The sequence below is a fragment of the Petaurus breviceps genome, unplaced genomic scaffold, assembly GCF_028583685.1.
Source record: "Petaurus breviceps papuanus isolate PSGF00001 unplaced genomic scaffold, PetGlider_PUasm1.0 178, whole genome shotgun sequence".
Classification (NCBI taxonomy): domain Eukaryota; kingdom Metazoa; phylum Chordata; class Mammalia; order Diprotodontia; family Petauridae; genus Petaurus; species Petaurus breviceps.
The window spans coordinates 6,341,978-6,366,962 of NW_027185777.1; the positions used below are offsets into that span (position 1 = coordinate 6,341,978).

Below are 24,985 nucleotides of genomic sequence, written 5' to 3' on the forward strand. Positions count from 1 at the left end.
GTACTGTAGGTATGTTTTGCTTATCCTCAGATGACAATTTTGGACAGTCCAGGGAGGCAGACATGAGCCAACATGAGGACAATATTCCTATTGATTCGAGCTGTCCAAAAGTAGAATGGGTTCCCTTCCTTTCTAGGTAGTGGGTCTTCCATCACTGGAGACCTGGATCCATCATCACTTGTCAGGAATGTCATAGAAAGGAAGCATGCTTTGGTCTTCACTGAACTGGATATCCTCTGAGGTTATCCCACACCAAGGTTCTGGGATGCTCTGAGTTTATCCCCTTGATAGAAGATACTGGCCTCTTTTCTGTCCCATCCATAAGAAGAAAGCCAGAAGACTAGAATGAGAGTTTAAGGAAGTAGGAGAGAAACTACCAGAACCACTGATGTCCTTTGTAAAGAAGTTAAGCAAGCCTCCAAGGAGATACAGAATCTATGCACTTGGGGATTCATACAGAGGCATCTTCAGTTTCTCTCTCTCTAATATCTAATCTAATATCTAATATTCCCTACCCTAACCCCCATATACAGTCATTTGCTGTGTATTCCCAATTTTAGTTCCCCTAAATCCTTCGTGGGCAGCTAGGTAGCACAGTGCTCAGAACGTCAGGAAGACTTATCTTCATGAGCTCAAATCTAGCCTCAGATAATTACTAACTGTGTGACCCTGGGCAAGTCATTTGATCTTGTTTGCTTCAGTTTCCCCATCTGTAAAATGAACTGGAGAAGGAAATGGCAAACCACTCCAGCATCTTTACCAAGAAAACCCCATATGGGGTCATGAAGTGTCGGACACAACTGAAGAGACTAAAACAACAAGAACCTTTATATTCATCCCCTTTTCTCCATTCACACCCTAAACCCTCATTACCTTGCACCTGGAATATCAGACTAGCCTCCAAGTCAGCCCCCAGTATCTATTTTCTTTCTTCTCTGATCTATCTTCTATAAAGCAGCCCATTTGATATTTCTAAAGTACAAGTATGACCAAGTCCCTCCCCTGCTTGAGAATAATAATAGCTAATATTTATGTTGCTTTTACTGTGTACCAGGCATCGAACAAAGTGCTTTAGAAGTATTATTTCATTTGATACTTGTAACAGCCCTGGGAGGTAGGTGCTATTATTATCCTTGTTTTACAGATGAGGAAACTGAGTCAAACAGTTTAAGTGACTTGCCCAGGGTCACACAGCTAGTGAGTGGCTGAGGTCCAATTTGAACTCAGATTTTTCTAGCTATAGGCCATATGCTCCATCCTAGGTGCCCTGTATCTCCAGTAGACTATTGCCTCCAAAAAAATACTAAATCCACAGCTAATTATTTAGAGAGCTTCACAATCTGACTTTAAAGTAACTTTCTAGTCTAATCTCAGATTATTACTTCTACTCCCCCCATCTCCCAACTCTCTCTCTCTCTCTCTCTCTCTCTCTCTCTCTCTCTCTCTCTCTCTCTCTCTCTCTCTCTCTCTCTCTCACACACACACACACACACACACACACACACACTGTAAACCCTTTATATTCTAGCCAAACTGGTTTCCGTGACAGCCTATACCTCTCAGTGCCTTTGTATCAGCTGTTCCCCATGCCTAGAATGTGACTCCTTTTTCTGCCACTTAGAAGCCCTTGCTCACTTTATGACTTAGCTCAAAGGTCTTCTACATGAAGCCTTTCCTGATGTCAACAGGTGGTAGGGCTATCCACCCACCTGTGACCTGCCACATCTTAACTAACTTGGAATTTCTTTGAGCGATCATCTCTAATTTTTGCCATACACTATAGCTTAACTATATTTTATATTTACTTGATTTATTTAATAGTCTATATTTTATACTTATTTATCTATGTCCATGCTATCTTCCCTGAGAAGGATGTTAGTTCCTTGAGGGCAGGGCATTTTTTGCTTTTGTCTTTGTATATCTTTGTGCCCAGTACCTGGCATGTATTTGGGGAGAGGTAACATTAAGAAATGCTTATTGAATGAATCAGTGAATAAGCTCATTTGCTTGGAACATGGAATACAGATGCTTCCTTCTTTCCTTTTCAGGCTACAGGTAGCAGGCTGGCTTTGATTGCTCAGAATACAGCAAACCTTGGGACTGGGATAATCATATCATTTGTATACGGTTGGCAATTAACCCTTTTGCTATTATCAGTGGTTCCAATCATTGCTCTATCAGGAATCATTGAAATGAAAATGTTAGCTGGAAATGCTAAAAGAGACAAGAAGGAGCTAGAAGCTGCTGGAAAGGTGAGTCTGATGAAGGTTCATGTGAACATACAAACATCTTTGGGAAACTTGCTATTGAGTCTTGGCAATTATCTGCAGTGGCTGACTAGAATTTATAAGAGTCCATTACTTTGAATAATATTATTTACTGCAATCAACAGTGACTGAAGAAAAGTATGTGTATAAGGCTTCTGAGCAGTCCACAAGTCTCCGACGTTTTAATTCCTTATTCCTGAGCTATATTTTCAAATATATGTTTCTACTGTTCTTACCAATTCCCACCATTGAATTGTTCTGTAGTGTGCTGATTTAATTCAGAGGGTCTTAGGGAATTCTTTGATGGATTTCTCTTCTTCATCTTCTCCAGTGGAAGAGGTGCAGAAGTGGCCATTGTTTTTGAGGTCCTCTGTTTGCCAGTCCTTACATGTTATATAATGAAACTTAGCATTGTTGCGGTCAGGCTAGAAACTAGATGTGTTGCTTCACTGGTGTACAGAACTTCCAAGGTAAATGTCTTCCATTGATCCATGTCAGTATTTTCCTGTAAATTAGTCTTAGAGAGTAGCTCAGGAACACCAGGAGATTAAGTAATTTGCCCAAGGTCCCAAGGGTGCACTGCCAAGATATGTCAGAGTTGGGACTTAGATCCCAACTCCAAGGCCACTTTCTAAATACTATGGTACCCTCCTTTCTGTATAGTTTGGTGTGTGTGTGTGTGTGTGTGTGTTATATACATTTTGTGTGTATATATGCATCTATACACACACATAAGATAGATACACACACATATATATATATACATACACACATATATACACAGTATGAAGTAAAGTGTTGATTTGACTCTGGTAGGGGCAGCCAATCAACTTACTTAATAGGGTAATTCAGATGAAAGCTGAATCTTGTGAGGGCCTTAATTACACCATTTCATCTAACCTGTGTCTAGCTCAGTGCCTGGCACAAACAAAAATACTTAACCAATGCTTGTTGAATTGAATTGAATCCTGAAGGGGATCTGGGAGTGGGGAGAGATATGCTGGATCTGAGTCCAAGAAGGGAAGCATCCTCGGAGAGAAAGCAAGGAACTGGTGCCAGAGATGAAGGAGAGAAAACCCCTGAAGTAGCAAGGCAGAGGAAAGTGGCAAGGGGCCAGGGCTGCTAGGGTCTGGAAGGGGCTTTTAAAATTCTTATCAGTGGAAGAAGATTGAAGAGGTGAAAAATGGCCAATAATTGGATTCAGAGCAAGACAACAGCTTCAAGCCTCTCTTTGGCTTGGGGTTTTCACAGGAAGCTGTTAAGTACCCATCTAAGGCAGCTGAGCTCCCCCAGGAAAAGATCCGCAAGACTAGAGTACATATAAATAAATAAAGTTTCTCTCCAGAGTCCCCAGAGAGGTGAAAAGGCCTAGCCAGTAGACAATTGGGAGGCAGACTGTCCTGGAATCCATTAAGAATAGAGGACTGCTTTCCAGGAGGGCATGACTGTCATTGTAGTGACCTGAAGAGAATATGCTGGGTTTTCTATCAGTGAAAAATAACCAACCCATATACAAAGAAATAGTTATAGACTTTCAAAATTTAAAGCATCAACTAGTCGAATTCTTTTCCGATAAACCCAGGGCCTGTCCAGCGTTAAGGCTCCTCCCCCAATTCCTGAAAGTCATTCTTCCTGACTGTAGCATTCTCTGTTGAGCTGCCTCCCCAAACTTCAAAATTGTTGAATTTTAATTTTTGGATTGTGAATCTGTGATTTCGTCCCCATGGAGAATTTCTGGTCATCTATACAGGCCACCAATTTACCTGTAACTTACTTGAAGCACTGAGAAGTTATGATTTGTCCATAGTCACAAAGCTGTTATTGTGCCAAAGCTGGCACTTAAACCCCAGGCTTCCTGGCTCTAGGGAAAGTCTTCTGTCCAGTATTATAAACTGCTCTAGGCCTGAATTATAGAATTAATTGTAGCTGTGTGATTCAGATCTCTCTTTTTAGCCATACCAGTTTGGTTTTTTTTTTTTAAGTCTTTCAAGCTTTTGCTGAACATTAAGAACTAGCTTGAATAAGAGTTCAGCCTTTGGATTTATACCAGAAAACAAGAATATAACAGGAATTGTTGACATGGCCATAAAATCTGTGTTTTTAAAAACTATTGCTACTACTAATTAGTATTAACTCCTAATAATGGTGTTACCTGTTAGAGCTGGATACAGCTTTAGACTTGGAGCCAGGAAGAACTGAATTGGAATCCTGCCTGAGATACCCACTATGTGACCCTGGTTCTCTATGCCTCAGTTTCCGTATCTGTAAAATGATGATAATAATACCTGTCTCTTAGGGTTATAGTGGGAAGGTGAAATGAGAGACTATAAGGAAAACATTTTGCAAGTCTTAAAGCACTATATTAAATACTGTTGTTGTTTATTCACACCTGATTGTTTGTGACCCCATTTGGGGTTTTCTTGGCAAGGATACTGGAGTGGTTTGCCATTTCCTTCTCCAGCTCATTTTACAGATGAGGAAACTGAAGAAAAGAGGGTTAAGTGACTTGCCCAGGGTCACACAACTAGTAAGTATCTGAGGCAGGATTTGAACTCTTTACTCCAGGCCCAGCACTCTATCCACTATGTCACCAGGAATTAAAGGATTTGGGCTCAAAAGTTTCCTCTAACACTCCTTCACCTTGGGCAACTGATTAAGATTTTCTGGGCATAGTTTCCTTGGTGGTAAAATGAAGCACTTTTAATATATTACTTAATTTAGCAGCCCATCCAGAGAATGTATTACTAATTCCATTTTACTGGTGACAAATCTCAGACTCAGGCAGATTAAGTCCCCCACCTAATAGAGAACAGAATCAGGATTGCAATCTAGATTTCCTAACTCCAAGGGCAAAATTCACTTCACTGTATTACCAAGTGAATTAGTTAAATGGAATGAATTCAACTGACTTTCCCCATCAAGGACTAGCCTGCACAATACAGGTTAAAGACATGCTATTTACTTAGCGTTACCCTTAGGGAGTTTTAATTTCTTCTGGCGTCTCTCCTGATCCTACTTATTTGCTGTGTGGCCCAGGGGATGTCTCTTAACCTTCTAAGACTTATTTCTACTAAGGTTTAGATACATTATAGTCTACATTCAATAAAATGAAATCCTAGATCTTTGACTTGTTCAAATATTACTATGACAGTAAAATAATAAAGGTATTAATACTGTATTTACATAGTAATATTTATAAAAGGCAGTATGGTGTAGTGGGCCAAAGGTCATCTTTGGAATCAGGTAGACCTGTATTCAATTTTCTGCCTCTTTTGGGACTGTGGCCAAGTTGCTTAACCTCTCAGAGTCCTAGGGAACTTTCCAAATTGCTGCTCTGTATGTATAAGTGTGAGTGTTCTTTTGCCAAGAATTTCCTATAAAATCACAGGTACAGACTAATAATAATGATTTAAATGCAGTGCAATATACTATAGTATAGTATTATTTCTTCTAATGAGGATCTGGTCTGTGTTACAGATTGCTACAGAGGCAATAGACAACATAAGGACGGTTGTGTCTTTGACCCAAGAAAGGAAATTTGAATCAATGTATGTAGAAAATTTGAATGGGCCCTACAGGTAATAAACACAAATCTCTTAGTAAGTACCTGAGCTTTGATTAAAAAGGGGGTGAATTAATATTGAATTAATGTCCTGAACATTATGTTTCTTCAAATAGCATAATAATGATATTAAAATCTTGCCTCAGATGCCTACTATGTGATCCTGATTCTCTGTGCCTCAGTTTCCTCACCTGTAAAATGGGGATAATAATACCTGTCTTAGGGGGTGGCTAGGTGGCACAGTGAATAGAGCACCAGCCCTGGAGCCAGGAGGACCTGAGTTCAAATCCGACCTCAGACACTTAACACTTATTAGCCATGTGACCTTGGGCCAGTCACTTAACCCCAATTGCCCTTCCTCCCCCAAAAAGCAAATAATAATAATAATAATACCTATCTTAGGTTGGGAAGGTGAAATGAGATACTACATGAAAAATCTTTAAAGTAATTAAACTTTAAAGTAATTGAACACAAATCACACTCAACAGGGAACCTCAGTTAGGTTCCTAATTCTCATTACTTCAAATAGTAAGTAATGAGAAGGATGTGGAAGCATTATATAAGCAGGTAGGTTTTTAAAAGATTTTTTAAACAATGTAACAGGAGACAATATGATGAAAGCAAGAGCTGTGAATTACTACTCAAGAAATCCAGGTTCGAGACCTACCTCTCCTCCTGCTACTTACTAGCCATTTGATTTTGGACAAATAATTTAACCTTTCTGAGCCTCAGTTTCCTCATATATAAAATATAATAATAAATATATAGTATATATAATAATAATACAAGTTATAATAACACCCTAGCTCATAGTGTGGTTATAAGGGTAATGCTATCTCTTGTTAAATACTGAAATATGCTATTAATGCATCAGGAAAGTCAGGACTCTGTAATCAAGAGGTAGCAAAGAATTGAATAACAATTTGGTTTTGAGTTTGGATGGTGTATATACTCCATCTGGGCAATTCAGAGCAGAAATTAACATTGGATAACTGGTCAGCTTCATTCTGACTAAGCAGGCTTCACCAAAGGGGGCTCCTGTTCTTTGGCCAATTTAAATCTTTCATCCTGTCAGAAAAGAATGGCCCTGAAGTTTAAACCCATTCTAACTGCAGAGAATAGTCTTCCTATTGTCATATAGTGTTAATGAGGAAATCATCTAGGAAAAATACTGATTTTTAAATAGAGGGTGAAGGTAGATTGCAGAAACTATATACTAATAAGCTTGAAATTATTTTCTGAAAAATTTTAGAACATATTATTTCAGACAACTTAAAGATGCAAATATCAGAACCACAGATGCATCTATCTGTAGGCACAATCTAGAAGTCCCTCATGATTTAAAAATGAAAAGCCCCTATTAGCTTGTAAACTTTAAAGTAATTGAACACAAATCACACTCAACAGGGAACCTCAGTTAGGTTCCTAAATACATTTCCTTAGTTATAGGGACAGCATCATTCTGGTGATAGTTTCTTATCTCTTCTGTTGAGCTATGGAGCTCGCTCACAGATTCTTCTGGTGTCCATTTGAAATTTGATCTTAAAAATTACACCCATGTTCTAGTCTGATTAAGGAACAATGGAAAATCGACACTTTGCCCTATAACATTGACCCAAAGCATGTTCCAGAATTTAAAACAACTCATCCTTACATGGTGCTTTAAAGTTTACAAGCTAATAGGGGCTTTTAATTTTTAAATCTTGAGGGACTTCTAGATTGTGCCTATAGATAGATGCATCTGTGGTTCTGATATTTGCATCTTTAAGACATTCATTTTGAAAAGAAAATCTATAGATGCTTAAGTCAAGAAGTTCATACATTAATGGGAATTAAACTTTAAGCCTAAACTTGACAGTGTCTTTTCAGGGTTAGTTTGTTTGTTTTCTGCCACATATCAAGGTTATTGAATCTCTGTTGATATTTCTATCTAGATCAGTCCTCAGAATTTCATGGGGTTGTAGAGCTAGGTCTAGAAGACACCTCTGAAGTCATCTAGTCCAAGGTCAGCTAGGTGGTGTAGTGGATAGAGAACCAGTTCTGGAGTCAGGAGGACCTGAGTTCAAATGTGATGTCAGATACTTGATACTAACTGTGTGACCCTGGGCAAGTCACTTAATCTCGATTGTCATGCCCCATCCACCAAAAAAAGTCATCTAGTCCAACTTAAGTTGAACTAAGATTTAGAATTGGAAGGTATCTAAGAGGTCATATATTTAAAACTAGCCATCAAATTGGAGGTCATCTAGTCCAGCCCTTTCATTTTACAAATGAAGAAATTAAGGGCCAGAGATATTAAAAGCTCATAGCTAGTTTCTAGCAGAGCCAGAATTCAAACCTGAATCCATCTCATTTCAAATCCTATCATCTTGTTAAGGAAGAAAAATGAGGCAATTGTTATAAATAAACTTTTTTTGGTCTTCCTTTTCAGGAATTCTGTGCGGAAGGCCCACATTTATGGAATCACTTTTAGCATTTCTCAGGCATTTATGTATTTTTCTTATGCTGGTTGTTTTCGATTTGGTGCTTACCTAATAGTGAATGGACACATGCGTTTTCGAGATGTTATTCTGTGAGTATCTTTAAATTTTCTTTTAGGCTATTCTGTTCCAGGGTTTCAGACAGTACTGTTGTCTTAGGTTTAGAAGTTTCTCTTTTGTAAATAGAGAGGATCTTTGGCAGGAATCACTTTAATCAAAGGAGTTTTAAAATTGAAAATGAAGTCTTTTGCTGTGATGATTGTTATTAACATGTGGGAGGTGCTATAGAAGAAACCACAGTTTGGAAGTTAGAATCCTTGAAATCTTAGAGATAAAAAGAGTCTTAGAAGTAGATCATTTAGTCCAATCCTCCATGCAACGTAGGAATCTTCCCTACAAAATCCCTCACAGGCAATCATCTGGTCTCTGACTCCAACGCTACCTCCAAGGCAATTCATTCCAACATGGGGTGGTTTTAATTGTTAAAAAGTTCCTCCATACATTGAACTGGGGTCAGCTGTCCTATAATGTCTACCCATCGGTCCTAGTTCTGCTCTCTGGAAGTATGCAGTAATCTAATCCTTCTTGCAGATGACATTTTTTTGGATGTTTGAATATAGATATCAAGTACTTGCTCCCATATCTACCTTCCTGTCCCACCCCCACTTTCCCACCTCCAGACACTAAGAGGAGCAGAAACAGAATGGAGTGCTGGATTTGGCACCAGCAAGATTTAATTTCAGGCCCATTTCTAACACATACTAGCTGAGCAACCATGGCCAAGTTACATGGCCTCTCTGAGACTCAGACAACTTTATCTAAAGGGTTGAGACAATATCGAAAATGAGTATCAGGGAGTGACCGTATCAACTCAGTCATCTTTGATATATTGACAATCATCTTCCCCTAAAGAATTTTTTGGTAGGTCAACTGTCACCAAATCCTTCAACCATTCCTTATATGACGTGGCTTTGAGTCCTGCCCATCCTGCCCTTTGAGTCCCTATACACATAGTCTGATTTTTCCTTGCCCTTCTTAATACTTTCAAGTGGGCACAGAAGGGCCATTGAAACCACTGCTTCCTTTGTTCTGGACACTGAGCTTCTCTTCATTAAGATGACACTTGTTTTTAGGATCCATTAATTCACATTGGGCTTGCATTCACTCAAGTTCTATCTCCAAGTCTTTTTCATATTAACTACTTTTATTGTAGGTCTTTTCCTTCCTACAGTTTTAAAGTTGTGTAAAGTTTCTTTGCCCTAAGGACGTTTATACCTCATCCTATTAGTTTGAGCCCATCACTTCAACCTGTTAAAAACTTTTGGATACTGATTCTGTCGTTGAATGTATTGGCTATCCTTCTCAGGTTTGTGTCTTTAGTAAATTTGATCAGCACAGCAGAGCGGTACAGTGAGTGGAGAGCATTGAATTTGGAGTCATTAGAGACATAGGTTCTGATTTTGCCTCTAACACTTTCTGGGCAAGTCATTTAACTTGTCTGACCCTCACTTTCCTCATTTCAAAAGAAGAGATCATAACACTTATAGTACTTACCTCATAGGGCTATTGAGTGTGCAGAGGGATCTATAATTTTTAAAATGCTATATCAGTGTTTTTACTATTATTGTTATGTTGTCATCTGAGGCCATGGTAAAGCAGTCAAACAGGCCAGAACCAAGAAGAGAACTTAAAAGCATGCCTCTAGGGAGTTCCTTCTAGTTATGTGGCTCCTATTTTTTTTTTCAAATATTAAGACCTTTTTTTTTTTTAACACCAGACATATTAAGGACCTCCACTGGGGTTGTCCTATAAATTTTTCTAAGATGTTCAATGAAAAAAAAATGACTATAAATTAATTTAGTTGTGCTTTTAAGGAAATTTATAACAGTATCTAAGTACATTTGAAAAATAATGAAATGCATAAGTGCAATATATAGTATTTGTTTAGTTTCTACTGATATATATTTATTTATTAGACTGAGTCACACTACATATTTTTGGAATTAAATAAAAAAGATGGTGTGGCAGTGATCCTGTTTTCTAGAAGCTGATAGAGCAAAAGCTGTAACGGATTCTATCATGCTAGGAAGGCTTTGAGTATAATCCAGATGCCACATTGTATTTGTTGTCCAAAGATCAGGCTAGCTAAGTACAAAAAGTCTCATTCCCAGTAGTTTAAAAACTGGGTATTAAGTTATTTGGCCATGCCAATCCATGAAATGAAGAAAAAGTACAAAATGTACCTTAATCCTTTGTGAGCACTTGCTTGTTCTAGAAGTGATGGTTGTAGAGTTACAGGAAAAGGGACAGATGGTGTTGAGTCACAAAGTTTTAAAACTGCCTGTAAACATGTAAGAATATATTTAAATCTGCATCACTGGGGGAAGAACCCACTTTGGTTAGATCATAAATCCATTGGAGTATTACAATATTAATATTAAGTTAACTGTTGGTGATCAAGATATAAAATACTTGTCCGGTGACCAATAGTTTGACATATTATGAAACTGAATCATATAAATATTGACAGTTCATCTATAAATGAAATTAGAAGATTTAAAGAAGTTAACCAAATGGAAATATGGCCCAAATATTCTTCTTGAAGAGGCAAATAAGATGTTGGCAAAGTTGGCCTTATCATAGGTTTAAAGGGAACAAGTATCATAGGATACTTGGTCAACTCACATTGTAGTACTCATGATGAGTATAGGGCTAGTCAAAGCCTTGGAGGTTGGTGGGCAGCCACATTTGCATATGAAAGGCAGGAGTTTGTAATAAAAGACTTAAGGTACCTGGCAATAGCCCCATAACAGCCCCACTTAGTCTGTTTTGTTCTTGCTTCCCTATATTTGTTCATTTGCATGGCAAAATCCATAGGTAGTGAGGTGTATTTCAGAGTCTAACTGTCACACAGCTTACCACCAAATCCAAACAGTTAAGACAACAGTCTTTAGCCTGGAGACACTGACTAGTTTTCCTTTGAGACCTTTAACTAGGTGTGATAGGTTATATATTTGGTCATAGACTAAAAGAGCTATTCGCCTAAGCTTATCAGGGAGAGGCTTTCTAGTCACTTCACCTAAGAAGACAGGAGCCAGAAGAGCCAACATGTCCTGGAACAGACGAAGCCCAGAAGCTGGTCATAGAGAGAAGCTCCATATTCACATACTCTGTGAAGGATCCCAGCAGCAGCTACAAGACCATCAGAGCAATACCTAGCAGTGATGAACCACCCAGAAGAAATTAGAGCCACATGAGGATATCGCCAGAGGACATCAGCAGCCCTACAGTTGTGGAGGTGTGAGTTGCCCTGGCAACATGTGTGTCCTTATGTTTGTTTGCCCCACACATGTCCCTGGCCACATGGCTTCCTGGTGTGTGCCTTTTCATGCATGTTCCCTGGCCACACTTGTTCACTATGTGTGTGCACTTCATGCATGGTTCATGATCATGTGCATTCCTTACATGTGTGCCTTCCTTGCATGTACTCTGGCCAGGGTACACACTTAAGTGTACGTTCACCCACACATTTTCCCTAGGCATGTCCACTCTTCCCATTGATGGCTTGTGTATTTGTGAGCGAATGTGCTCCAGGTTTAGGGGGGAAAGGTTCTACTACTACTTGAATTACTATTCTATTTCATTAAATACCTTTCGTTTTGAAAAAATGTGTCCTGTAGCTGTTTAGTAAAAAGTAACTATCTCAGGCACAAACTCATTAAATATGACTTTGAGAGGATGCTGACCCACAAAGTATCTTGAACCTGGGCACAGCTTATTTTGTGGAGCCTATATCCAAGAAAGAGTATCCCAGGTGTTAACATGAATGTAAGCAAAGAGGTCAATTTCTAGGTAATTGTAGCTCTAAGAAGAGCTTGATTTTAAAAATTCCAAACTAAATCTCTACATATTCTAATATTTGATGACATCAATGCAAAGATGGACAGAGGGGAGAATGGTAAAAATGTTAGAAAATATGATTTTGAATCAAGAAATGAAAGTCTTATTTAAACAAACTACTGATGCAGAAAAAATAGAAAATGGATAAAGGACAGATTTAGATATTGAGTTTACCATTTCCTACATAAGTTCAAGTGACATAAAGGAAACAGCCAAAATAGCCCAGAAACCACCTCAACCAGAAAATATTTTATCTCCTTGCCAAGTGGCAACATATGGCAATCAAGGGCAATGGTAGTTTAGAGTTTAAAGTTGTTTGTGAAATTTTACAAAAAAAGGATAGTAAAAGATTATGACCAGCATTGCCCTATGAAACAGTGAGTAGTGATGAAAGGACAAGGAAATTTATTGAAAGACTGGTGTGAGGTACAATTAAGCCAGTTTATTCCCAAAACATTTTAGGGCAAAACTGGAAGAAGGGGGAAAAATTAAATATGGAAAAACCCTACAATTTTATAAGAAATTTGTTCAGAATTACTAGTGGAATCACGAGATGTAGGATCTAATTTCATATTTCTCAATGTGCCATATTTCCTCAATGAGGAAATAGAAATAATACTAAAGAATACATAAATGGAGAAAAACAGCTAATCCAGACAAAGTATATGTTGAAGACAACTCTGCCAGAAATGACATAAGGATACTGAGGGATGATGCTCAAGATATTCAACTGAATTAATTAAATAGACATGTATCAAGAAGCTAGCATATGCAAGGCATCGGGCTAGGCTCTAGGAATACAGAAACCAGCCCCTGGCCTCAAAGAACTTGTATTCTACAAAATGGACACAGATAAATCAATACAAGATCATTTGAGGCAAGAAAGAGCACTGTCAACAGAAGGGGATCAAGAAAATCTTCACATAGGAGGTGGTGTCTGGCCTTGAAGGAATAGAAAGGTTCCAAAACACAGAGATAAAGGAAAGAATGCATTTCAGCAAAGGAAATTAAGAGATAGAATGTCAAGTTTGAGGAGCAACAGGCAAGTCGGTTTGACTAGAATATGGAGTGTTTAAAGGGGAATAATATGTAATAAATCTGTAAATGTCATTTGAAGCCAGATTGTGAGTGACTTTCAATGCCAAGCTCAGGAGTTCATTTCATCTTAGAGGCAATAGGGAGCCACTGCAGATTTTGAATCAGATTTGTGTTTTTAGATTGTTTTGGCAGCTGTGTGAATTACGGCTTAGTAAAAAGATAGTGGAAGTAAGGAGGGATCTGGGATCCTACTCAATGGTCCAGATTAATCCACATGCCTACTTTCTCATCTTTACAAAATAGGAAAATAATTTACAAATATTATCTAAGACATGCTTGATGAAAAATATGACATGGGAACAGTCTTTTGCAAACCATATCTTACAGAAGCTGACAATTTTAAGAGACACAATCGACTGAAAGTTACGGAGAATACAAGGTACCACTCTACCTACAGTTTGTTGACTATAAAAAGCATTGGTTTGACAGAACAAATGTGGCTTTAAAGGCCATCAAATATGTCTCCTAATGGGTGTTAAAAGTTATGTAAGATTTCTTGATAAATACAACCACAAATAGTTTTGATCAGTAAAATCAAGGGAGGAATAAAAGATGGAAATATACTTTCACCAAAGGCATCTGAGACCATCATGAGGACAGAACTCAAATAAAGAAGGAATTTCCTATAGATAAGCAAGACATTAACAAGAATTTATTAGGCATCTTCTGTGTGTCAAACATTTTGCTAAACACTAGGGATACAAAGAAAGGCAAATATATGGACCCTGACTTCAAGGAGTTCCTATTCCAATGGGAGACATAACGTATAGATGGATATATACAGAGGATATGAGGGGTAATTTCAGAGAGGAAGGCACTAGTAGCTGGGAGGACTCAGAAAGGACCGCTATAGTTCTCTAGATATTCCTGTTTACAAGTGACAGATGATATTATGCTTATGACATTGTCTCAAACATTGAAGAGGCTCCTAAATGAATTCCATCATCCCTAAAAGAATTTGACTCCGCTATCTACACAGGAAAAACCAAGTGGATGAAGACTTTTCTCTTCTTTAGACCATGATATGAAATTGGATCCACAACCCATATATTGGGTCCAACAATATATTTACCTTGAATAGATGCTAAAGACAGTGAACCGAGCCCAGTACTGAATAGGAGGAAGAGAGCAAAATGGATATCATTTGGGGAAATTACATAGCACTTTCAGCAATCCCAGTCTTCTCCCTGAAAAAAAAAATCCCATCTTTTCAACATAAATAATTTTGCACTCACTCTATGGATGTGAAACACTGAGAAATCAAAGGTGCAGATCACCCTAAGGACAATGGCAAGACACATGGTGAGTGTAGATAGACTATAGCATAATAGTCACCAATGATGATTTGGTCACACCAAATTGCATAAAAAAATATCATCATGAAGATAAATGGCCAAAAAAAATAAGTGGGTAGGTTGTGAAGGGAGAGTGAGGGGTAACAGCTAGATCCCCAGGGTCTGCACTGGACCATCTGTAATTTCCAGGATTCACCATTTTTGGAAAAGTGATTAAATTCACCAGTCAATATTCTTCTGGCTCCTCTCCTGTTCTCTACGATTCCTTAAAGATTACCAAGAGTAATATGGTGATTACAACTGAAAACTCTTTGTGAACCTCTGGAATCTAATTTGTTTGTTCTGAAGATATATTTTGATACTGTCTCATCACCTATCTTGAACTTCAATCTACCCTTTCTTTCATGAAGATTCTTCTTCTTAATACAAAGATTGAAGTAAAATGGAATTAGAGGAATTTGGCTTTCTCTGTTACCATTACATCATTCATCTGCCTCGAGCAAGAGACCTCTCCCTTCCTTGTTTGTCTTCTTTCTCTCAAACATAGGTTAAAATGCCCTTTTTTATTATCATTTTTTCCCACAAATCTTGTCTTGTCCAAAGGCATTCACCTTCACGTTGCAATCCTAACAGTTCTGTGTCTTTCTTTTATATTCATCTTTGATTTTGTGTCCTTCCTTCCCTCATTTGTATTCATCCTTTAAAAATCTATGCTCATTGAAAGAGGCCCTGTGCAGTCTCATTGACCTTTTGAGATGTTGCTCCCCTTTCCTTTCTCATCAGCATCTTCTCCAATTTTGTTATCAGAATTTCATGTTTGGAGGATCTCTCATTCTTTTCTCAAACATCTGCCCATTTATAGCCATTGTCCATGGAGGTCATATGTGAACTTTTTGAAATCTGTTTTCCAAAAGTTTAAGGAACACACCTGATTATGTCAAGTACTCCTTTTTTTCTGTCATGAATTCTAAGATGACATAGTCACTTACTCCAGTGATTCTTTTTGTATCTCCTTTACCAACTAGTTTGTCTTTCTCCATCAGAATTGAGTACAATATAGCAGATGGCTGTGTGATGGGAGTCAAAACCCAGCCACTATGTGATTCAGGTTCCCCATCCACAAATTTCCACAATAAATAATCCAATTTGTTGAAGTTAATTGATAATGAACCTGATTCTCCCAATGCAAAAACTACTGTATAATCATAAATGAAAGACATTGGGAAGCTGCTATTAGAAATTAGTGAGAATCTAAAGGAAAGGAGAAAGTGGGTAGGGGAAGAAAACCGACTCAGGCAGTGGACTCAAGCTTCTTTCTTTTATTTCTTTATTATTGGTATTTCAAGGGATTTTGGAAGAATTGTAGCATACACAGAATAGTAAAGGAAAATCACAAAATGAGTTGGGGGTTAGTAGGTTGGGCATTTGGGGGATATTAATAAATATAAGTAGGAAGAGTAGAGATTTTACAAGCTAAATCAACTTTGTTTGGTCCTACAGAATTTGAAAAACTGTTTGTTGAGACTGATCTGACATTATCCACCTGTACTTGTTCCAGGGTATTTTCTGCCATTGTATTTGGGGCCATGGCCTTAGGACATGCTAGTTCATTTGCTCCAGACTATGCTAAAGCCAAGTTGTCAGCAGCCCACTTATTTATGTTGTTCGAAAGAGAGCCTCTCATAGACAGCTACAGTGAAGCAGGACTGAAGCCTGTAAGTTCTTGAATTCTTAACCACTGCTTATGTTTTGTTTTGTTTTCTAGAAGTTGACTTATTGTTTGGAGACACAGTGATACTCTCTGATAGTTATAACCAGAAAATCATAGGACCATAGGATTTAGACCTGGAAGGAACCTTAGAGGTCATTTAGGAGAGTTCCATCCTTTTTACAGATGAGGAAACTGAGGCAAAGAAAGAAAGTCTTGCCCAAGGTCACACAAGTTGTAAAACTGACATTCAAACCCAGGTCCTCTAACAATGAATTCATTGCCCTTTCCACTATGCCTTGTCATCTGCTATAATTTTCATGATAACGAAAAATGATAATGCATTTGCCCAACTGTTATACATTTAATTCACCCTACACTAGACATTTCATGTTTGGTTTATATTCCTAGTGAACTCATAACCAACAAAGCTACAACATGCAAATTAGTCCCCAAAGAGGCAAAACAGGTTTTCTTCATTATTGAGGTAGAACGGCAACCAGAGAGCCAAGTGAAGAGTTGCTTGTGCTTGCTTCTTGACGGAAAGCTCTCTATCTAAAGCAAAGGACAGGCACATTTTGGAAGCAACTTATTTCCATTAAAATTGCTCATCATTATTATGAACAAATGAGTCAAGAATCACTGAGTTATTAGTAGCTCCCAATATGTTTGTTCTTCTGTGGAGAGATTTATAGTGTAAGAAGACACAGTTTAGGAAGATCATTTAAAAGTTGGAACACATTCAGAGGAGAATCAGCAGGATGGTAAGTGGACTGTTAAACTATGCCTTATGAAGATGGTTTGGAAGAAAGGGATATGTGGCCTAGAGAAGAGAAGACCTAGGGAGGGGGAACATGAGTACTCTCTCAAGTATTTGAAGGTTTCTTATGTTGGATAAGGTTTATTTTTATTGACCTTAAAGAAAAGAAGAAGGAACAAATAGAATGACACTTTGGGTTCCACGGAAAGAAAAAGTTCCTGATCAATGAAGTGGTCCGAAAGTGGCATGAGTTGTCACCATGGTACTGAGATAGTAAGTCTGGATGACTACTGTCTAAAACGTTACAGAAAGTATTTCTACAGGATCAAGGTTGAATGATATGTCTGAGGTTCCTTCCAACTCAAGATTCTGTGATCCTAACTCAAGCACCCCCTGAGAGGAAGTTGAGGAAGACTTGTTTACCAGATGCTTTGGGGCAATTCTTGACCCCTCTCCAACTACCCAGGCTCCATGGAATCACTTCTAGGAAAGTCTGGAAGCCTGAAGATAAACCCAGAAGCAGCTGCTAAATCCCAAAGCCTTTTAATAAGACAAAGACAAGACAATTACTGATATGGTCTCACCTCAATAGCAGGATAAGCCTTGTAGAATCACAGAATCTCATCATTGGGTGGGACCTCAGAGGCCAGTGAGCTCAACCCATCCTCTCTACAACCTCCCCAACAAATGACCCCCAGCCTTTACTAGAATTCTTGACTAAGGGGGAGCCCATTGCTACCTGAGGCAACCTATTCTCTTTTTGGATAACTGATTACCCAGTTTCCACCCATTGCTCCTACTTCTAGAGCCAAAGTATGTGACAATCTCATCACGTTGCATATGACAGACCCTTTAGAAACTTGAACATACCTCCTAAGTCATCCCTTTTGCAACCATCCCCCTTGAAAGTCATCTCTTCTCCGGGCTAAACTTACCCCATTGCCTTAACTAATTCTCATATAGCACAATTTGTTCTTCCTTGGTGACCTTTCTCTGGACGCTCTCCAGCTTATGAGTCTTTTTTTTTTTAAGCAATTGGGGTTAAGTAACTTCCTCAAGGTTACACCGCCAGGTGTTTCTGGGTGGGTGCTAAGTGTCTGAGCCCGGATTCTATTCCAGGTCATTCTGACTCTGGGGCAGGTGCTCTTACTCGCTGTGCTACCTGGCCGTCCCAATTATGAGTGTCCTTGATGATAAAATGTGGTGCTCAGAACTGAACAGGATACTTGAGATGTGATTGGCACTAGGCAGAGAACAACAGCGCCTCCTTCCTTCTGGATACGATGCTTCTCTTAATGTTAGCTTCAAGTTTTTGGACTGGCATATCACACCATTGACATTGAATTTATAATCCACTAAAAACCACCCATCTTTTCCAGATGAATGAACTTCAGTTCATTTTCTCCATATCATACATATATAACTTATTTTAAAAATGCAAGTATGGGGGCGGCTAGGTGGCTCAGCGAGTAGGATGACCTGGGGATCAAATCCGGGCTCTGATACTTAGCACCACACCCAGAAAAAACTGGCCCTGTAACCTTGAGCAAGTTACTTAACCCTGATTGCTTTAAAAAAAATGCAAGTATGAGTTTACATCCATCTCTACTAAATTTCATCTTCTTAGATTGCACCTAATTATTGTAGCCTCTTGAGATCTTTTTGAATCATGCTATCAATCAGTGCATTAGCTACTCGTTCAAGGTTTGTATCACTGGTAAATTCTATAAACATGGTATCTATACATTTATTCAAGGCCCTACAAATCTTTGAGACACACCAATAGAGACCTCTTTTCAACTTGGCATTGAACCATTAGTGACAGTTCTTTGTGTCTGATATTCAACCAGTTTGAAATTGATCTAATTGTACTATTCTCTAAACCTGAATCTTTTCATTTTGACCAAAAGAATAAGAAAAACAGACTTTGTCAAATGCCTTGCAAAAATTTAGCTAAATTATAGCTACGAATTCCAGACTATTAACCTTGTCCAAAAAAAGAGACAATGATAGTCTGTCATGACCTGCCCTGGATGCAACCATACTGGCCCTTTGTGATCAACACTACCTTTTATGAATGTTTATCAGTGTTTCCCTGGAAGATGCCAGGTATTGAAGTCAATGAGCTCATTGTCCTATAGTCTGCTGACTTTAATCTCTTGGTTTTTTTTTAATTTATGGATATTTATTCTGCTCCATAGTAATAGGATCATAGGGTTTAAAGGTGGAATGGAACTTAGAAATCATACAGCCCACTCCCTCATTTAAAGATGTGACACCTTTCCCATTTTCCAGATCTTTCCAAGATCATGTATAAAGGTTCACACATCTGCCAACTCTTTCAGTATCTTGAAATATCGTTCATCTTGGCCTGTTAACATGAATTCATCAAAGGCAAGTAGGTGCTTCCTTACTGTCTCTCTGCTTATGTTAAGTTTCAGATTCCTCAGAGATCATTCTCCTTGGAAGAGAAAACAGAAACACATGACAGTATGAGTAGTTCCTTGAGCTGTTCATTGTCCATTATTATCACCCCTTCCACCATGAGCAGAAGTCTTCTTCCTTCTTTGGTTCTTCTCTTTTCTTTAATATAGCCCCCCAAAAAAGGAAGGAAGAAAGAAAAAGTAATTCACCCTTTTTTGTTGCCTTTGGCATTCTTTGCCCTCCTGATATGATTCCTACAGAACCTGGCCATACTTTTGTATTCATTCTTCATTACCTTCCCCTAGTTCTATCCTCTATACATATTATTTTTTAAATTTAAGTTTATTTATGAGTTTCTTGTGCATGCACATTGGGTTTTTTTCCACAAGGGTTTTTTTGCATGGCTTGATGCAAAGTTATAGATTTGGAATTGAAAGACCTCTATTAAAATCCCAGCTCTGCCACTTACCTGTGTGACCTTGGACAAGAGGTCTTAACTTCTCTGGGCTTCAGTTTCCTCATTCTAGCACACCTACAAGTGAGTGGGTTTGATCTCTGTGGTCTCTTTCAATTAAAAAAAATCCTGTGAACTTAAAACTGTTAGAAATGGACAAAATGTTGAATTTTCATAAAAAGACATATGGCATATGAGATTTTCTATAGTTTGAGGTATACTTTATCTGAATTTTACATATCAATGTTTCTAGATAAGGATTTTATATGGTACCAAGAATACATTGTATATGAGATTTATATCTGGACCCAATAGCCTCCTGTAAAGTTTCCTGGATTCAACATTCCTTATTCAAATAATAATCAGTCCATTATTGGTTTCATTTTGATTTCAGGCCAAGTTTGAAGGGAATGTGTCATTTAATGAAGTTGTGTTCAACTATCCCACCCGGCCAAATGTCCCAGTGCTTCAAGGCCTGACCCTGGAGGTGAAGAAGGGTCAGACCCTGGCTCTTGTGGGCAGCAGCGGGTGTGGGAAGAGCACCGTGGTGCAACTCCTGGAGAGATTCTATGACCCCCTGGCTGGGCAGGTGGTAAGTGAACCATTCTTAGTCTAAGCATTTAGATCTAATAAAACTTGCCTAGATAGGTTTTTGTCTGTTTTAATCAAGTTGAGCTAAGCATGCCTAAATGTCCACAGGGGCAAAAACCACATAGATGAAGACTGCTTATATACCAGACAGTGTCATACAGTTGGATGGACAACCTCTAGAGTTGGCTCTTTAGTTCATTTATCTTTGGCAGACACTGAAGATGGACAGTAAACTGGACCCAGGATTGAGTAATAAGAAGAGAGGGGGATGGATTGCCTTCGGGAAATTAGACAGTGCTTTTATTTACTGCAAGCTTCTCACTGAAACAAAGCCCTTTTTCAGCATCAGTATTTGTTCAGTGATGTGGCTTTAAGTTATGGAATATCATAAGTGCTAAAGAATTAAAGTTGCATGTCACCCAAAGAATAATGAAGAAGGCATATGATGGATATGAGCAGGTGCAACAAAGGTTGGCATGGGAGAAGTGGTATAAACAGCATCACCAGACAGGAACTGGTCATATCACAAGAAGAAGGAGTAACTGATGGACAGCCAAGTGCTCTATTTGTAACCACACAATGTTGGAAAAAAAGGCTATTGAGGAAGCTTAACCAAGATTAAGGACCTCTAACTCTCATAAGATGATAGATTTCGATCTGAAAGAGATCTGAGAAGGAATCTAGTTCAACCCAACATTTTACAGATGAAGAGACCAGAGGTCCAAAAAGTTTAAGTAACTTGATCAGCTAGAGTCAGAATTTAGCCTCAGGTTCAGGGACTGCACGTTCAGTGTTCTTTCCATGGTGCTATCCTGGATCTACAACCATTCTACTTTGAAGTCCACATCTTTGCCTACTCAGTTGTGCCTTCAGTCTTTGCTTTTCTCCAATTGACCACTATCAGCCAATCCAAGTCTTACCAAAAATTCTGCTTTCTTATGTCACTTGTTCCTGGAAGTGACAGAGGTCATGGTTGCCATGGCCGAAGAATCCATCCCTTCATAGCCAACAAACTGGTGACAAGTTTCTTATACTTCACTAAGTTGGTCCTGTAACAGCATGATTAGTCTTTCACTAGGAGACTCTGGAAGGGTTTGATAGAATCGAGGGGAGTCTTCATTCTGTCAGCATCATTTTCAAGAGCACAGGATCACCTCTACGCCATGATGAAAAGTTAGAGTAGGGACTTGTGGAAGGAATTTGTTGTAGCAGCCCTTTTAATCTTCTGTCACTAGAACTTTAGTCTGAATTAGAGAATTACAAGGTTTCTACTTGTAACTCTACACGCACACACAAACCCTTTCTCTGAGTCGTACACTTTGACCCAGTTTACCATGATAACCCTTGTTTTTTATTGGTGGAGTAAGAGAGAAGTTAGAGAAAAAAGTAAAGACACAGATGGTCAGTAAAGAATAAAGCAGCTACAAACCAGGAAGCACAGTCCCATGTGGTTGACCTCAAGTCTTCTGATGTACAGAGAAGGAGGAGAAAACCTAGAATATATTATGAGAAGAGAGAACTGGGTAGGGAATTGATTGCTATAGGAAATGACTATACCTGCAGGGCAAACCGAAGGCACTGAGTCCCTGGGAAAAAGAGAAGGGTGGAGAGTGATGGGAGTACTTTCGCTTTTTGTAGACTCTTTATGCAGTAGCCAAAATCTAATATTCTTTGGGAAAATCTTAAAAAAGGGCAAACTGGGGCAAAATTCAGATATTTTCTGAGGAAACTCTGAGAGGCATCATTACCAAAGAATGATTATCGAGGAGCCCCCAACAGTGTAGCTGTTAACAAGCCTCCTTCCACACACATTTATATTTATTACATATGTATGTTCCAGGAATCTCATGAGATGGAGAACTTGCAACAGTAGCACTAATGTGTCTTGCTAGATGTCCCTAGCAAATGATTCACATGGAATTCTTTCCCTAAAAGACGGGGTGTTTATTGAGCACACAAAGCACATGTTGATTACTTTGAAGATGTTTAAGAAAAGTTTTATTAATGCTTTTTATTTTTTATACTACCTATCGCTCCCCAATACCCTTCTCCATGAACCCTATTTTAACAAAGAAAAACAGGCAAACAACACCCGCCGCAAATACAATGACCTCATTCTACATTTAAATTCCCCAGCCTCCTTAGTCAGAGGAAGAGAGCATGTTTCATCATCAGTCCTCTGGAATCAAGATTGGTCATTGCATTTGATCTGATTCTGAATATCTTTTATGGTTTTGTTCTCATTTACATTATTGTAGTCATTGTGTAGATCGTTTTCTTGGTTCTTTTTTTTTTTTAATTCTGCACCATTTTTATGTCTTCTCATATTTCTGTGAATTCATCATGTCTGTTGTTTCCTATGGCACAATAATATTGCATAACATTCACATACCACAGTTTGCTCACCATTTTCCACTGGATGGGCACCCACACACATATATTTGTTTTCAGATTTTTGCTACTAAAAGAGTTCTTCTATAAATATCATAGTATATATAGGATCTTTCTTTCTGTCACTGACCTTCTACAAATGGGATCACTGGGTCTGGGAAACATTTTAGGTTAAAAAAAAGATTGTTGTTTATAAATAGTAGGGAAACTAGCTTAATCAAACTACTTTGAATAGTAGAATTTACTGCTAATAAATCCTGACAGTGGTTTACATTTTATATTCATTGCAGAGAATAGATAAACAAAGAAGTTTAGATTTCATTTTAAAGGTAATAAGAAGGCCCTAAAGTTTATCAACTTACATAATTACATGATTGACTTATATGGATTACATGATCACACTTGTTCGTTAGGAAAATCGCTTTGGTATGTGTGTGGAAAATGAATTGGAAATGGGGAGAGATGAACTAAGGAGCAAATAGGAGGAAACAGGCTAGGCAAGATGTGCTAAGGACCTGAACTAGGGTAATGACTGTCGATAGAAAGGTGGGGACACGTGAGAGATGTTATGGCGATATAAGCAACAAGAGATGGCAGCTGATTGGATATGTAGACTTAATCTTACAGATTAAAAAAGAAGAAATATACAGAAGATGGAAGCAAGGGTAGGTAATGGAAGATGGATATAAAGATGTAACATGGTCCTGTAAAAATATCAGGAATGTTAAAGTTCAGAATGAGCTGCTACTTGCTGAGGGAAGCTAAGAACAACAAAAACAGCATTTTCATTATATTGGAGGAAAAAGAGGGATCAAAAAAGGGACAGGACTTTTGCTTGGGGTGGATGGGACAAAGATGATTGATAAAAGAGAGAAGGCAGAACCATTTGAATATCATTTAGTTTTCTGGGTAATGGAGAATAACCAATACCCTGGAAAAGGTAGAGCAAAAATGATCAATGGGGAGTTGATGCACAAGATTAAGTGCAGAGGCCGTAAGAGAGCAGGATGCTGGGAATTCCAAGAAGCAGCAGCAAGGAGGGAGAGAAGTGTTCCAGGCATGGGGACCAGTCTGTGCTAAGGAACAGAGAGAATGTCAAGTGCAGAATGTGAAATCATTCTGAAAAGAAGGGCTTTCACTATTGATTAGAGAAATGCAAATCAAAACAACTCTGAGGTACCACATCTCACCAGTCAGATTGGCTAAGATGACAAAACAGGAAAATGACAAATGCTGGAGAGGATGTGGGCAAACTGGAACACTAATGCATTGTTGGTGGAGTTGTGAACTGATCCAGCCTTTCTGGAGAGCAATCTGGAATTATGCCCAAAGGGCTATAAATACTTTCATACCCTTTGATCCAGCAATACCACTCCTAGGGTTATATCCCAAAGAGATTATAGAAATGGGAGAAAGACCCATATGTACAAAAATGTTTATAGCAGCTCTTTTTGTTTTGGCAAAGAATTGGAAATTAAGGGGGTGCCCATCAATTGGGGAATGGCTGAACAAGTTGTGGTATATGCATGTTATGGAATACTATTGCGCCATAAGAAACGGGGAGCAGGTGGTCTTCATATTTACCTGGAGAGGCTTAAAAGAACTGATGCTGAGTGAGAAGAGTAGAACCAGGAGGAATTTGTACACAATTACAGACACAACGTATGTGTGATGACCAACTTTGATAGACTGGACTCTTCTCAACAATACAGGGATATAAGTCAATCCCAAAAGACGCATGATGGAGAGAAAAACGTGCATCCAGAGAAAGAACTAGAAAGAACTAAATTTATATCCAGGTGGAAGCAAAATACCTGATCTTTTTCATTCTCTTATTTGATTTTATGTCCTCTTTACCATTTTTCATTCCAGCTGGTACAATCCATCCTTATAACCTGACCATTGTATAATGTGAAAGTATTTACAGATCCTATACTTGATAATAAGCCGCCATGGGGGGGAGGGGAGGGAGAGGGACAAAATGTGAAATTCAAGGAATTGTGGAACTGAATCCTGTAAACTAAAAGGAAACAAACAAATCAATAAATTAAAGTT

At 38.4% G+C, this 24,985-nt stretch overlaps 1 protein-coding gene across 1 annotated transcript in view; it reads left to right on the forward strand.

Moving 5' to 3' along the window:
* LOC138159900 (phosphatidylcholine translocator ABCB4) overlaps positions 1 to 24,985 on the forward strand; it is a 110,949-nt gene that overhangs the window by 78,028 nt on the left and 7,936 nt on the right. The window contains exons 21-25 of the mRNA XM_069086232.1: positions 2,049 to 2,252; positions 5,745 to 5,845; positions 8,261 to 8,401; positions 16,161 to 16,317; positions 20,343 to 20,540. Of these exons, the coding sequence (XP_068942333.1) occupies positions 2,049 to 2,252; positions 5,745 to 5,845; positions 8,261 to 8,401; positions 16,161 to 16,317; positions 20,343 to 20,540 (801 nt within the window). The remainder of the gene's footprint in view (positions 1 to 2,048; positions 2,253 to 5,744; positions 5,846 to 8,260; positions 8,402 to 16,160; positions 16,318 to 20,342; positions 20,541 to 24,985) is intronic.